The sequence below is a fragment of the Anas platyrhynchos genome, chromosome 3 (genome assembly GCF_047663525.1).
Source record: "Anas platyrhynchos isolate ZD024472 breed Pekin duck chromosome 3, IASCAAS_PekinDuck_T2T, whole genome shotgun sequence".
Classification (NCBI taxonomy): domain Eukaryota; kingdom Metazoa; phylum Chordata; class Aves; order Anseriformes; family Anatidae; genus Anas; species Anas platyrhynchos.
The window spans coordinates 97,133,188-97,149,466 of NC_092589.1; the positions used below are offsets into that span (position 1 = coordinate 97,133,188).

The 16,279-nt window shown below is 42.8% G+C and overlaps 1 protein-coding gene across 2 annotated transcripts in view; it reads left to right on the forward strand.

Annotated features, from left to right (window-relative positions):
* The first annotated feature begins 3,603 nt into the window (after positions 1-3,603).
* CSMD1 (CUB and Sushi multiple domains 1) overlaps positions 3,604-16,279 on the forward strand; it is a 1,163,917-nt gene continuing 1,151,241 nt past the window's right edge. For both annotated transcript variants that reach the window (XM_038176472.2, XM_038176473.2), the window contains exon 1: positions 3,604-4,477. In XM_038176472.2, coding sequence (XP_038032400.1) covers positions 4,186-4,477 — 292 coding nt within the window. In that variant the 5' untranslated portion in view covers positions 3,604-4,185. The remainder of the gene's footprint in view (positions 4,478-16,279) is intronic.

Genomic DNA, 16,279 nt, shown 5'->3' on the forward strand with positions numbered 1-16,279 from the left:
GAGCCAGGTAATGCTTGAGGGTACACTAAAGCAGACAGCATAAGTCTCCCCCCCACAGCCTTGGCAACTGTTTTCCCTCTACTAAGCACTCCAGAGGGAATACAATATAGTAGAGCAATTGTGTTAGCTCCAGGGTCCCCCTTGAACAAGAATGGTAACATCCTCTCTTGCTGACCAATACTTCCTTGAGGTGTCCTTCCTGCCAATCCATAATGAACTTTTCCCTACAACTATTTCCTGTACTCTTCAACTGTTTACAGCTTAGAAGTCTTTTGGCACAATGTAGCTGTAGCTGATGTAGTTGTAGTTGATGTAGATGCAATCATCATTATTGACAATCTTACAAGAGAAAATTCTAGTTTGGACAGATCATTGTCACAAAAAGACAGCAGAATCAAATCTGAATGCTAGCAACAAAATTTCCAACCCTGGACACTTTGTGAGTGGCATGGCCTCTTTTTTATTCTTGGCACTATAACAAATTGGAAGGAAGAACATATGTATATATAAAAGTTTTTCATTGTTCTAGCCTGGAAGATTCTATTATGACTGAAGAGATCATGAAATGTTTCAAGTCTGAAAATAGAGCTATTGTAAGGAGAATGTGTTAAGAGACACTATTCAGAACTCTGCTCTCTGTTTTTGCTAACAGGTAGAACATGTGTAACCAAGAAAAAAAATATATGTATAATATATGATATATGATATACATGTATGATATATGATATATCATATATATCATATCTAATATATGTTTATTATATATATATATATATATATATATATATATATATATATATATATGTATAAAAAAAAAAATATGTGAAGTTGCTTGTGGAAATGACTTCTGCTTTCTGAATTCCCAACTCTATATCCATGTTCCACTGAAGATTTGTCTTAAAAACTTTTTTTTTTTATAACCTTCTGGCGGAAAGCTACTGCCTTCTGTCTCAGATGATGACTACTAAGCCTGGTTATGGGTTCCCCCAAGCATCCTTTTTTAATGAGTATATAGTACATTCTCAGCTATGTTCCCAATCAGCAGTTTTGCTTAGATATGAGCAAATTCTCCGGCACCTTATGGAAAGATGCTTCTTCTTCCCAGAAAGCAACAAAAGAGAAAATTTAATTCAAAATTATGAACGTAACATAACAAGCTGAAAAGGTGGAAAAGAAAAAAAAAAAAAGAGAGAGAGAGAGAAATCTAACCTTTCAGACTTTTTTTTTTTTTTTTTTTTTTTTTAATATGGCATAGAGAAGAAAAAGGACAAGCTCTCAATTAAAAATAAATCCCTGTCAAGTTCCCTTTAAATCACCCTGATTAGTACAAACAGTCTTGACATATACACTCCCCCATAGTGTCTATAGGGAATAGTGAGAAATATTGCCTCTGTTCAAACTCATAAATTCAGGGATTTTATGGTAGCACATTAGGTACTTAAAATACAATAGAGAGATTACAGTCATTAGGTTAGATCATCTTCTATAATTACTGTGTTTAGGTACCGCGGTTGCACGCTGAGCTTGAGTCAGGTTGGTGGAAATTCCTCCAAGGCGATGCTTCCTGGAATGCCAAACTTCAGCTTCACAGTCATCTTCTGGCTCTTTGGAGGTTTGGCAAAGCTGCTTCCCACGGGGGTTGCAAAAGTCACTGTGACATCTACCTGAGTCTGTAGAGAGCCTGAGACAGTAACTGAGGGGTGTGTGCAGTCGTATTTATCACGGTAAGGTACTACCGTAAGGGACAAGCGATAATGTGATAAAAGTGATAACAGGATAAAAGGCCAATGACGTTTATGTATATGGTTTACTGTTGTAGGTTGTAAGAAAGGAGTGAAGGGGTTCTGTTGCAGTGATAGTGATTATGGTGCCCAGTTATTTGGTCTTTTCTAGGTGCTATGAGGGGAAGAAATTGCCACTTTAACTCAGTAAGGAAGGAACCAGGTCCCAAAAGCTCAGTAAAGCCCAGAAAACCCTCAAAAGAATGGTGAGCCTCAGGAAACAGTAAATCTAACAAGGATGAGTCAAGACCATGAAAGCCCACATTATATCATGCTGGAGCTTCTGCAGAATCTGCTGTGAGCAGGATTAAACAGCAACATCTCAAATTAAGAGTGTTTACTTAAACAGCACAGCAAGAAATGGTACAAGCATTACTGTTTTCAACTAGACCCTGAGAGCCATAAATGAAGGTTTTTTATGACTTTTTAACTGCTCCAATAGACTATACAATGAAACAAAACTAAGAAGTGCTGCGTTCAGCTTTTGGGCCAGATACAACACCCCCCTCAAAAAAGCTCTTTTTAGAAATCTAAGCCTCAGACTAATGCAGACCAGAGAGGAAGAGTCTCAACTTAAGTTTTGTGACCGGTTCTGTCTTTCTCAGGGTCATCAGGAGTAAGCAGTAAACGGGGGATGTACATGGGCAGCCTGGGCAGCACTGAGGGGAATTCTGCATAGTGTCTTAGCTGTGTGATGTCTGGTACTAACAGGTATTAGCAACGCTTTACTTTCACGAACGCAAAGGTGAGTGCCCGAGGCATTTTTAAGACGGGGATGAGTAGTAAGGCCACATCCCTCCTCTGAAAGTGTTCTGGTCAAGCTCGGAAATGCCTTCGGTTGGGGACCTAAGGGGAAGAGCAGTGGGGAAAGGCCCGGAAGGCACGGAAGGAGAGAGCGTCAGGGAGGAAAAGCTCGCCACGAGATGGCAGCAATGCCACGTCTTTCTTGGCGTTTGCCTGGCCCTGGAGGTTTTTTTTTTTTTTTTCTTTTCTTTTTTTTTGACTGAGAACCGCAACATTTATACATAAATACAAGCCTATTACAAAGTCAGCCTACCTCGTTCAGTGCCCATTCACCACCTTCTCGCAACTTACAAAGAGAAAACAACTTTGCATATTTCACCACGAAAGAAAACTCATCATAACTGAATAATTACAACCTTGAAACTACCTTTCCAAAGGTGTTTGCGTTTCTTCCCTTCCTATGAGCCTTTGTATTTTAATTACGTGTATAGGTAAGCATTAATTATGTAGTTAGGCCCAGTGCGCAGTGGTGCTGGTGGTAAGCTTTGCAATTCTTGACGGGTCACAAGCCAGATTTGGGTGAATTTTTGTCTTTTTTCAGGCAGGCCTGGCACAGAAACTGCTGTTGGCAAAGGGCAGCACCTGCCAGAGCCATGAGCGCTGTTACAGGCCAGCTCTGGGCCACCGGCTCCTTTCCCCTGGGCACAAGCAAGCAACACTCTTGGGTTTGGGGTGATGCTGGGGAAGCCTCCGTCTGCATACTGTCATGAAAGGGGGTGTTTTTTTGTTTTTTGGATTTTTTTTTTATTATTATTACTATTATTGAAAGGTTAGTTAATGGCAGAAATTCCTCTTGGCAACAGGAACCACAGGGAATGGCAACGGAACGACAAAGAGCATTCCTCCAGGAGATGCTGGCTCCTCTCCATCCCCTTGGGAAGAACAGCTCGCTCTGGGGAGCAGCTCGGAGGCACCCAACGGGGCACTCTGGGGACCCGGCAGCCTTCCTCCCTCCCGGGAAGTCGCGCTGGCTGGGGATTCCCGCACGCAGCACCTGCAAACCTGCCCGGGGGTGGCTGCGGACAGGGGACGGGGGGCACCTGGGCGGCGGCGGGGGCTCGGGGGGGCTCCTTTATCCCCCGGGGGGCTCTCTGGAGGGGATTACCGGCAGCCACCCGGGGGCCCAACGGTGCCCGTGCCCGTGCGGGGCCACGGCCGGGGCGAGCGGGTGAGGTGTCGGCAGCCCCCGGGGGGGTCCGTGGGGGCTGGCCGGCGGTGCGGGGCGGCTGCGGGCTCGGCTGCGCAGCGCCGTCCCCTTCCCCTCTCGGTGGGAAGTGATGGTTGAGTCCGGCGGCGGCGGCGGCGGCGGCTGCTGCTGCTGCTTCTTCTCGTGTGGCTGGCAGGCTCTCCGCTGCGCTGCCTGCGCCGCTCTCGCCTCGATCCCTCCCTCTCCCCTCCTCCTCCTCCTCCTCCTCCTCTTCCTCGCACTCCCCGCAGCCTTCTCCCGCCGCCGCTCGCCCGGCTCTCCCCTCCGGCGGCCGTGGATGCCGCGCCGCCCGCCGCGCCTCCTCCCCAAGCCTCCCGTCCCCCGGGCGGCCGGCCGGCGGCGCCGGGGCTCCGCGGGTGCGGAGCGGCTCAGCCCCGGCGCGGAGCGGGACTGATGCTGGGAGCGGAGCGGAGCCAGCCGCCCGCGCAGTCCTGCAGGAGGCGTCGGGCGCTGCGCGGCGCTCGGGACCCGGAGCGCTCCTCTCCGCCTCTCCTCGCCCCGCCGGGGGGATTTGGCGCTGTCCTCAGCCCCGCCGCCGCTCGGAGGACGAGGGCGCAGCCGACAAGAGCCGCCGGGGGTTTTGGTGTGAGTGTGTGTGTGTGTGGAATAACTGCGGACATGACTGCGTGGAGGAAATTCAAGTCTCTGCTGGTTTTCTGCGCGGGGCTCCTCACTGCAGCTCAGGGTAAGATTGGGGTTTCTTGCATTAGGGTCTGCACCGGATTCGTGCGGGCTGTGGTTACGGCACCGATTCCCCCCGCTAACCGCTCGCATGGGCTCTGCCCTCTCGCCCCCAAGGTTCCTCGAGCCAGGGCTCCCATCTCCCTGCCTCCCTCCCTCCGTCTCCCCGTGTCCGCCGGTGCTCCCCGAGGGCTCGGTTCCCGGCCGCCGCCTCCCGCGGGGGGCACCGGCCCCGGGAGCCGGGCAGCGGCTGCTGCGGTGCCGGTGGGAGAGCCGCGAGCATCCAGCCTCCCCCTGGACAGCGCATCCAGCCCCCCCTGGGCAGCGCCGGAGTTTGCGAACACTTCGCTCTCCGCACACGCACCAACGGCACTCGCTGCCGTGCGAGGGACAGTCCCCGGGCTGGCAAGTTTGGCTCTCCCCGCCTCCCCTGCCTTCGCCGTGCTCGGGGGGGAGTGGGTGGCCGCCGAGAGCCGCCCCCGCCTTCGGCCGGCTCCGCTCCCCGCAAGTTGCGGGGAGGTGGGGATGCGGGGGGCCGGCGTCCCCCTCTCCGTGCCAGAGGGATGGGGGCTCCTCGCTGCTCGGCGAGGCGGGGAGCGTCTCCCACCCCCGGCTGGGTTTCTCCTTAAAATCAATGGGGTGGGAGGGAGGAGAAACGAGGGGGGTGACGGTAGAGAATTGGGTTACACAACTTCGGTGCTGGCCTCAGCCCCATCACTTGCCTCATCGCTGGAGACAACAACTTGCCCATTATTCACTTCGCCTCTCGTTAGCCCCGTGCTTTTTCTCGTGCTGAGAGAGGGATGCGAGTGCGTGTGTGCGGGAGCGAGCGAGGGAGGGAGGCAGAGAGGGAAGGAGGCTGGGAGGGAGAGAGGCTGCTCTCAGCCGAGCACCTGTCCCCGTTACAGCCTCTTCCCTCTCCCACCTCGCTCCCGGCTGTTCCTGCCTGCCTCCGGGAGGACGGGTCCCCTTGTGGTCTGTGCTATGCGAGGCTCCTTTAACCCTTCAAAGGCGCTTTGCATCGCTCCCACCATTTTATTTTTCTATTTTTTTTTTTTAATTTTCATTATTTCACTCGCCCTCTGCAGGGGGGAGGGAGGGGAGAAGGATGCGGGGCGAGCGGGGCGAGCCCACCGTGGCCCGGGCTGCGGGGTGAGGCTGCTGGAGCCCCTTTTTCTCCCCCGAGGCCGGGCTCCCGGGGGACAGTGCTGCAGGGTGCTCCCCCTTTTTGGCAGCCGGGATCCGCAGGGAGAGGCGGTGGAAGGCCGGCCCGGGCTGCCGGCAGCCGGTCGGGAGCTGTGCCCGGTCCGGGGAAGCTGCTGCGGCTCCGCACCGCGCCCCTGCCCAAATCCTGGCGCTGCCTCGCTTGGCCAGGCAGCGCCGCTCGGCTACCCCCGGCCCTGCTGTGGTCGCAGGGGGGGCTCAGCTCGGCTCGGCTCGGCTCAGCACAGCCCGGCTCAGCTTAACCCGGCTCGATTCAGTTCAGCCCGGCTCAGCTCAGCCCGGCTCCCGTTCTCTGAGCAACCCGCATCCCCTCTCCTCCCAACGGAGGGATGCTGCCCGGTGTCCTCGCCCTGCCCAAACTTCCAGCACCCGCCCCACTGCCTCCCTCCGACCCCCCCCCCCCGACCCTCCCGGAGCTGCACCCGGCCACCCCCCGGCCCCGCCGGCTCCCAGGGCGGGCCGACACCCGCGGCTCATTTGTTAAATACACTGTGGCTGGTTCTGTCGTTTGACATTTAAGTGTTTTCTTTTCATGGCTGACAGCACATATGAAAAGCTGGAGGCTGGATCATGGTTATTCAGCGGAGATCCGACGTGTTTTGCTTACATACAAAGGCTTTGCCAGGAACACTCGGGCACTGCCTCTGATGCTGCTCTGCAGAATGTAATTATACCTCGCTTAATGTGGAGTAGCAACACACCTACTGAAAGGCTACAAACTGACTTAATATTGAAGTCAAACAACAGGTAGAAGAGGGAACCAGTGGGGACATTTGACATAATTATTTCTCATTTACCTTCCTGGGCAATTGAGCACAGGTATCTATATTTAGTCAAATGTAATCCTGAGGCTGAAATTACATTTGACGTTTAGAGAGTGAAAGAACTCCTTCCTTAGTAACGTGGAGAGCATGGGCTTTCAGGAGCACGTACAATTTTAATTAATAGATCCCCAAAATTCTTTGTTTTACCTGCCCCTTGGTAATCAAGTAATTCAGCAGTCACTGTGACAGGAATTCACATCATTTTGGGTTTGTTTGGGGGTTTTATGATTAAAAAAATAATAATGACAACAACAAAACATTGAATTTCTGGAGGTGTTGCCACACACTTTCGCTTATCTTTCAGTAAGGAAGAGGTGGGCTGATTTTCACGTTGTTCCTCATTATGAAACAAAATGTAAGCCCTCTGTGGCTGTGCAATTGTCTGTAACTTTTAAAGGAAAAAAGAAAGGACGAAAATGAACATACGCCATCGTTCCTTGTGGTAGACTTGAGGTTCATCTCTGTACATTTCTTTGGACTCGTTTCATCTGACTGAGGCATCTGAGTATTCTGGAAAACATTTGGGAGAACCTTCCTTGTATACTATGCTTTAAACATCAAGGGGAATTAGCATGCAGTCCTTCGAAGGAACCACTTGCCCAGAAACTACCCCATCAGAGCAATTACACCTCAACAAGGCAAACAGCACTGTGCTCAGCTTTGCATGTTAAGATGGGCATGTTTATAGAGCCATTTGCTAATTCTAATAGGCTATATCCTCACAAAAGCAAATATAAAAACATCTTGATTTACTTGAAACATGTCTCCGCCTTTTTCCTTTTTTTGATAAAAAAAAAATGCTACGGAAGAAATGGTAGATTTAAACCAAAATCAGACTAGAATTCAAGATAAAAGATGAAAATGCCTTTCTGCTGTGATCTGAGATCTGTGGACAATCTATTTTCAGTATAGGAACACAAATTGTGTAATTCTTTAAATCATCCCAGTATGTGTTTTGAAGATCATTTCCTGGACTTGTTAAGGTAGCCAGATATAACACCTTCACAGTCACCTAATTGCCTAAACAAAAACAAAAACAAAAACAAAAAAAGCGGGGGGGGGGGGGGGGGGGAGAGGGAGGGATAAGGAGGCTTTTTTTAATGGTACAACTTCAGAGGTATTATTCAGTTTAATGGAAATAGCAAAAGGAACACATCCCTGTTCCTAAATCAAATCCAGGCAGTGAAAGGACTCCTGCATCTATAGTTTAGCATTTTGTTGTTTAGAGTTTTTTTTTGTTTTTCTTTTTTGTTATTGCTGTTTTTTAGAAATGAAAACCAAAACATTTTATGCACCTTCTGTTTGCTGTTATCACTTTGTCAAAATAATTGTTATGACTACATCATACAAAGTTCCCACTATGTTTAAGGCCTACTCTTGTTGAACTGCGAATGTTTCTCTCTTTTAAAGTCATGTATTTTCTCTCTCTCCATAGCAGTGTTTCTCAAACTGTGAAGCTGGTCCCTCTAGAGAGGCTCCATTCTCTTCCAGAGAAGGCTAAAGCAATTCTAGGGAAAATGAACTGAAAAAAAGAAAAAGAAAAAAAGAAAAAGGATCTTTTAAAGAACAGCAGAGCCAGGTGTTGAATACCCAGCTGAATACTAAGCATTTTGTGGATGCATTCCTTACCCCATCTCCAGATCAATGGGGAAATGGCCAGAGAAGGACAGAAAGCAGAACAGCCAGAATAACTCTGACCACATGATTAAGCTACATTTTAATGTAAAAAAGTACTTACTTTTTAGTAATTTTTATCTTTTCTGATTTTGCATTAAGATGTCTGTAACATTCTTAACTCTTTATAGAGTTATAGGAAGTATGCAAAAATTAAATACAATATAGTACAGAACATAGCAGAGCATAGCAGTTCAACAAAGGTTTCCCATTACAATCACTCCATACCAAGCCACCAATGCTACCAAGCCACTAATGAGATTTGAATTCCCACCACCAGCCAGTACCAAGGTTCCCAGTTTCTCTGTGAGTGGAGCAGGATATTGGTGTGAGGAGTTGGTGACAGCCTGCAAGGACGTGCAGGCATGAGCACGTGAACTTCAGGATGTAGCAAAATCTTCTGCGATCTGTAGATATAGGAAACATTATGTGGATTATGCCCTGCTTATTTTACTTACTGTTGTTCCAACAGCCCTCTACAGAGATATGCAAGATTTTGATCAGCTTTTTTTTTTTTTTTTTTTCGGGGGGGGGGGGGGGGGGCAAAGAAGAGAGTGGATTTGATTTTTTTTTTTTTTTTCCCCCTGCAGAATTCTTTTTCTATGCAAACATGGAACCTAGCTCTTCATCTTCTTCTTTACTACTCATTATATAATTGTATCATTACATATGCATTGATGTATGCAAGTTTTTAAAAGACATCTACAGGACTACAGCCCCTGTACTATTTGAAGTCATTAAAACTTTGGCCTCACTGAATTAGAACCAATCTGAAACTTATGCTTATCTGTGAATATTTTAAACAGAAAACAATGCATCCAATATTTACTGTTTACCCTAGAATGCATCCAATATTTACTATTTACCCTAGAAAGGCTGAAAAAACGTAGGGACCACTGATTTCAACTTCTTGAATCCATTTCATCCATATGCTGTCACATTAAACTTCCGCTTGCAACCTTTCCTTGGAGAAGTAACTGCTTAATAATGTAGCTGTATAATGCCTCCAATGAAATTAAACATACTATTTAATTAATTTTGCTCAAATCTGTTTTAAGCCATCATGTCTCTTTGAACATGATGATGTTATTCTGCAAGTAAACATCCGTAGGTGTAAGCAGAGCTACCGCAGTATGGTGTTGGGTTCCTTGTAACCAGCAGGGGCTGCAGTGTCAAAAGGGGAATTGATGGTTTAACTGTAGCAGTGAATCAGTAGCATAAGTATTCACCATGATTTCTTCTTTAATTCAAGTATACAACTGGATTTCAGTCAGGGTTCCCAAATAAGAAGCTAGTCTCTAGTTACCTATGTGATTGCAAAATTAGGGAGATTCGAATGAGCTACATTGGATGTTCTTCCAATTTCTGCAGTGAGCAAAGAATGAGAATCATATGGAAATTCTCCTAATGGGTATGAATCAGTTTCTTTTACTTTACTTTTCTATGTCAGATGCAGTGTCCTTTAAAGCATTTTTATCAACCAGTAACTTTTGAAATTGGGAAAAAATGCCATTAATGCCTGAGGAAAGCTGCAAGATCTTACTTTGTCCTCACACATCTTTATTCTGGCTAGATGAAAGATTTCGTTCAACTATATGACATTTCTATTGCATTTGGGAAAATCTACACTATATTTGTTATCAGCATTTCTCCATGGAATAACTGCTTAAACAAATTACTTGGATTATTGCTAGTGTTATATTGACACACAAAGGCAACATTCATCAGTTGCCTGCATTTAGTAATTGAATGGTAAATGGAAGCATGCATGCACTGAAAACTCTTACAAGAGTAATACTGCATCTTATTGCCAATAACAAGTATTACAAACATTTTTTTCTACATTTCTTACTCATTAAAAAGTGGGGGGGGGGGGGGGGGGGGGAGAGAAGAGAGAGAGAATGACAACAGTTTCTTGCCATTTTTACCTGTTGGGCATATTCAGTTAAAAGAGCAAAGCAAGATTAAATCACTGTTATATTGCTCATGATTAACCAAAATTCCTCTTGATTAATCAGAATATTATCAACGATTTGCTTTTAGCAAAAGATAGGCAAAAAAATCACAATTCCTTGCAATTTAGTAATGTTCTAATTTCCAATATAACAATTAATCCCAGGTTGCTACAGCTTTATAATTTTAGATTCTGCATTTTAACACTGCATCAATGCATGTTCTGAAATAGTGATTCCACCTCTTTGAGTTTAATTTTTTGAGTCATCGGTGTCAAGGAAAAGGTAACCATGCACAGTTGTGTGGCCCTATTCTGCTGCAGTTGAAACTGAAATGTCTATTGACTTTGGCAGTATCTGAATTGGCCACTTGTGAAAATATTGGTACTCTGAATAAGACAAACGCAGTAGATACTGTAGCAGAGTAGTAAATCCAGATCCTGTTTAATGATTTCTTGTGAGCATGCACTTCTGACAAAGAATGCATGAAAATCCATGAAACATCAAAAAAAAAAAAGGGGGGGGGGAGAGGGGGGGGGGGATGGGACACAGTATATGAATCCAAGCAATCACCCCTGGTAATATTAAAGAGTTTACTTACTTAAAGGAGTAATTTCTTTTTAAACAATTTCTAGTATCTCAAAGTATGGCTTTATGTGACCTCTGCTTTGCTTCCTTTTTTTTTTTTTTCTTTTTCTCAATTTTTTCCTCTTTTCCTTAAAGAAATTATGAAGGATGATATACAAAGAAACATAGTATCATTTTAGTCCTCGGATGTTTTATGTCTTTCCTACAGTATCCCACGGATACTGAAGTACAGAATCATGTTCCCTATTCATGTCTCCATTGTACAGTGGCTTTCTGAAAGAAATGTTTGCAGCACTGCAGCTGACAGAGGGGCTGAATAAATAATAATGGATAAAACTATGTGTGCAGTGTTTGTTTTGCAAACTGTTGCATAAAATATTGTCAGTGTTTTAACATTACCTTTTGCAGCACCTGCTTCATGCCCTATTCTCAGTTCAGTTTCAAGGTGATGACTTTTTAATGTAATTTTTGCAAAACATGAAATATTTCTTATTTCTTTTCTGAAAAAATTCCTTGTTTTTAATATAGACAGCTATTTCAACACCTATGTTCAATTCCTTTATTGAAATGTTCTTACAGTTCGGTTGTTTCCAGCAGGCTTTTGACATTTGTCAGAGAGCAAATCTGGGGCTAGAGATACATCTTTTCCTCATCCTATGATTTCCAGATCAAATATAGCCAAGGTATAATACTTCATAATCATTATTTTCTTCCTTTGACTTGTGTTACTCACAATATTGAGTTCACATGCAAAAAAACAAGAGAACACAAACATTGAAACTTTTTTTTTTTTGCCTACACTGCTGCTGAAACACTAGCAATGTGTAGTGCCTGAAGAGGCTGGAGACCACAAACAAGATGTTTTATTTTTTATATAGTGGTCCAGCAGTAGCTTGTGCACCTTCACTGTGCTTGCAATGTCTGTTGCTGAAACGGGTCAGGGAGATGGATTCTCTTTGCATAGTGTATCCAAAATATGTGAAAGAGAGCTTAGGTTTGCCTTTGAGCACTGTTCTTGAGGTAGAAGTTTCGTTTTAGGAGTGCACCAGGGCTCACTCTGATCTCATGGTGCATATAAAATAGATGCCAAGGAATTTAGGATCCATACCAATCTGACAGTATACAGCACAGCTGGAGGTGCAGGAAACATAGCAGTCATTTTGCCAGGGAGCAAGCCTCCAGATATTGCAGAAATATGTGTGAGTTTGGGGAACCTGCCTTGTACTGTACTTTAGAAAAAGTGCAGATGACAGTGACAACAAGAAAACAGGGAAGAGTGATGCTTTAAAAGGCATTACATAAGAAAATAAGCAGCAAATAGGATCATTTTGACACATTGTTTCTCTTTTTATTTGTCCTGACTGTAGAGATTCTTGCGTAACACTGAAGTTTTTGAAGGGGACATTTTAATAAAATTAAAAAAAATGCAAAGTGTTTAACTTATTTTTAGACTAATTTTAAATGCTTCTGGTCATGAAACAAATGGTAATGACAAATCACTCTGTTCTCACTAATATCTGTGGGATATCAATGCAGAATCTGACTGCTTCCAAGTGACTAAGTACACTATTTTAGCCTTGCCCCAGCAGCCAGATTCTGTATTGGTATCCTGCTGATGTTTCTTATAATACATGGATTGAATCATACCGATCATTTTGTGGGGGAAAAAAAATATTTTATTTTTCACTTTTAGAACCTTGGTACAATCAAGCATTTGGTAATATCACAGTCTGTGACCCTTTATATTTGTAGACATTCCTCTTGAGAAATTAAATAGATTTTCTTTATCTTAGCATGTAAATATCCTCAGCACACACCTTGACCCATTGTTTGCAGTGTCTCTCATGCTGAAGAATGTAGTGCTAATAGATTTTAAGAAATCAACAGTGGCAGCAGTAGTACCATTTTGATTATGGACTGTACTCAGCCATTTATACATTCTTTAAATATGAAACCTTTATAGGGGAAGCTTTATCATGATATTTATTTATAATACATGTTAATGTTGAAATTTCCCTAATTAATTAATTAATTAATTAATTTATTTATTTATTTATTTATTTATTTTTTCCAGGTACATAAGGTAGTTAATTTGAAACAGATCTGACAGTCTGTAGAGGTAAAGCATTCTGTTATGCAGAACTAGTTGTGATCTAGTCCTCAGTTGGATAGTTTGGATTGCCCATGAGTGACCTGATCCAAAGCCAGGGGAACTCACACACACGCATGCATGCATGCACATGTGCTCATAAACATACATAAACACACAAAAAAATCATTAATCATAATGGTCATTGAGTCTAGCCTTTGTTATAACCACACATCAAAAAGAGAAGTTACAGTAAAACATGGATGCTAGAACAAATCTAATTCTAACAGGAATACAAAGAATTTGAACTCTTTATTGTTATTACTAATAAGAAATGTTATGCAAATAAACACAGAAACATCATTTACATTGAAGATACATGTTGCCTCAGAATTTTTGACCTAGCTGAAGTATATCTCACTCCACTGGTTTTCAGTGGTTATATAATTTATTTGTTTCTGAGGAGAGATTAACCTTTAATTGCTTTCTTTAGCAACATTTAGTAAACAGACTGATAGCATGGAGATGATCTATGCAAACAGCAAAGAAGGATTTCTTCAACTCATGTTGCCATGACAATTTAGATTTTCCCTGTCAACTCTAGAGAAGCTCTGAAGTCATTTCTTTAAAGCAATGAATCAGGGAATATTTTGGAAAATGAAGTTGCCAGTGTAGTATCATTTAGCACAGTGAAGAGCCTAACCCAAAGGATCTGAAAATCTGCAAACAGGAACTATTGTAAAAAATATAACATCATGAAATCCTCTGCATGGATCTCAGTTGATTTACACCAGCAGAGAAGCTTACTTCAGATGCATTATTGAGTGATTTACATTTCTTTTATTAGCTATGTGATAATAATAAATAGTCATCATAGAAACAATAACAGATAATTAAGAGTGGAGAAGCCAGCTTATAGTTTTCGTTTTGATCTTCATGACAATATATTATCTTGCAGCTATTTTGAAGAAATTAGATTATAGAGGGATTATAGAACAAAGAAGGACTAATCATTTTATTTCTTTTACAGTTCCAATTATAAAATTAGTTCAATGAACGACAAACAGAATCAACAGGTTACATACCTAAAATGCTATCAATGATACTTGCCACATAAAATATATTACTAATCAAACTTTCACCTTTTGATTTACTTCACAGGAAATAAATTGTTTTGAAAATAAGTAAAACTACTCCAAATTACTTTAATTTGCTTCTCATGGAAATAAATTATTGTCTTAAAGAGATACTTCACAGGTTTATGTTAGCAGCGAGGGAAACATGGTAAAAGAAATGAAGATAAAGTGAAGTGCTGTTTCTACTGGGAAAATAAGTTTATCTGTATATAAGACAAGAAAAGTAGCTCAGTAATAGTTTTATTTTTAAAAAGTTCATGGCAGATGATGGCTACTGAGTTGGTGTAGTTTGTTTACTGCTTTTGCAATGGCTTTGAGATGAGTCATATCACATTAGAAGGAAAATTGAGAAGTTGTTTTGTCAAAGCAAATTCAGTTTTCCCCTTCCTTCCTTCCTTCCTTCCTTCCTTCCTTCCTTCCTTCCTTCCTTCCTTCCTTCCTTCCTTCCTTCCTTCCTTCCTTCCTTCCTTCCTTCCTTCCTTCCTTCCTTCCTTCCTTCCTTCCTTCCTTCCTTCCTTCCTTCCTTCCTTCATTTTCTTCCTTTCTTTCTTCCTTCCTTCCCTTCCTTCCTTCCTTCCTTCCTTCCTTCCTTCCTTCCTTCCTTCCTTCCTTCCTTCCTTCCTTCCTTCCTTCCTTCCTTCCTTCCTTCCTTCCTTCCTTCCTTCCTTCCTTCCTTCCTTCATTTTCTTCCTTTCTTTCTTCCTTCCTTCCCTTCCTTCCTTCCTTCCTTCCTTCCTTCCTTCCTTCCTTCCTTCCTTCCTTCCTTCCTTCCTTCCTTCCTTCCTTCCTTCCTTCCTTCCTTCCTTCCTTCCTTCCTTCCTTCCTTCCTTCCTTCCTTCCTTCCTTCCTTCCTTCTCTCTTGCTTTCTTGCTTTTTTCATATATAACCAAATCATTAGTTCTTTTTAAACAGAAATGCTTAATTGTTAGTTTTAGTGTTGATACCCATTGTGTCCATAAATCCAAGTTCCCTTTGCTGGGAATTGTGTATTTAGGTCTTTAATTTCTGTATACCAGATAAAGTGAGATAGGGTCTCCATTTAGTTAGCCTCATGCATCTTCTTTAAAGTACAAGCCATTTTATTGTCAAGCTAATTTGGACCAGAATAATTTCAAACATGGTTTTCAAACATGTTTTTTTCCAAGTCTTTCTATCCCCTTGTGTTCAGAGAGGGAGTTCACTGAATAAGGACCACAAAGATGGGACCTCAAGAGTTCATGGTGTAGAGAAATCTTTACTTCTGACTGATTTCCTTATTGGCTTTATCACTGCACTTTACTGGTAATGCATCTCAGTGTACCCTCAGTGTTAAAGTAAAGTGGTACTTACTTATATGAATATTTGATAAAGAAACAGACTTCTGGATGGCATACACTTATGATACATCACATCATACCCATTCAGCATGAAAAGCAATCCTCTTCTTCCAAAATATCTGATGGAAGAAGAGACCCATTTGTTGAATAAAAGAACACGTACATATGTAACCATAAAAGCACCTGTCTGAGCTCATTTTACCTGCAAAACAAGTTGTAGGTAATTTTCAAGGGAAATGGAAAGAGAGCAGAAGGTAATGTTTATTGTCAAGCAGCTAGATTTGCAGATATCTTTATTTTTATTTTATTTTCACTTTATTTTCATGAGTGCCAAGTATCTGAAGTTCCCACTGGCTCAAGAGACAACTGCAGATCTCAGCATTTCTGAACCTCAAGGAATTTGTTCTGTACTTAATTTTATACTTGAGAATTACCATAATCTGAAGGTAATGTGGTGCTGTGTAAAAAAAAAAAAAAAAAAAAAAAATATACAGCGGTGTACACCATTAACTTCTGTTATCTGTTATCTTCCAGGTAGTATCTGAATTAAATAAAGTTTCCAAGTATAGAGTCATTTTAGTTAGTTTGTTTGTTTTGTTGTTGTTGTTATTATTTAGTAATTGAGTCTTCCTAAAGGGAAGTTGTGGTTTGTTTTTCTTTAAAACTGTTCTACTTAAGCATTTCTGTATTTAAAAAGTCACCTGGATCTGATGTACCCAGGAACAAAATGTTTGTGATTGCAGAGCAAACATTAAAAGCAGCAACAAATCAAATTTTGGAGTGAAGCCAACTCATAGTCTATTGGCTATATTGGTTAATGGAGGCTGTTGTCCTGGCCCCAAATTAAAAACAATCAGTTCCACCTCCACTTTATTACTTATGCAAGTATTCATCATTTTTACGTTCATCCCAAACTGATGGTAACTAATTGCAGTTCTTTGGGGCTCCATTTATCTTTCTAAGAAGCAGACCATTCGTAAGGGGTGACTTTACAGCTCTGGTG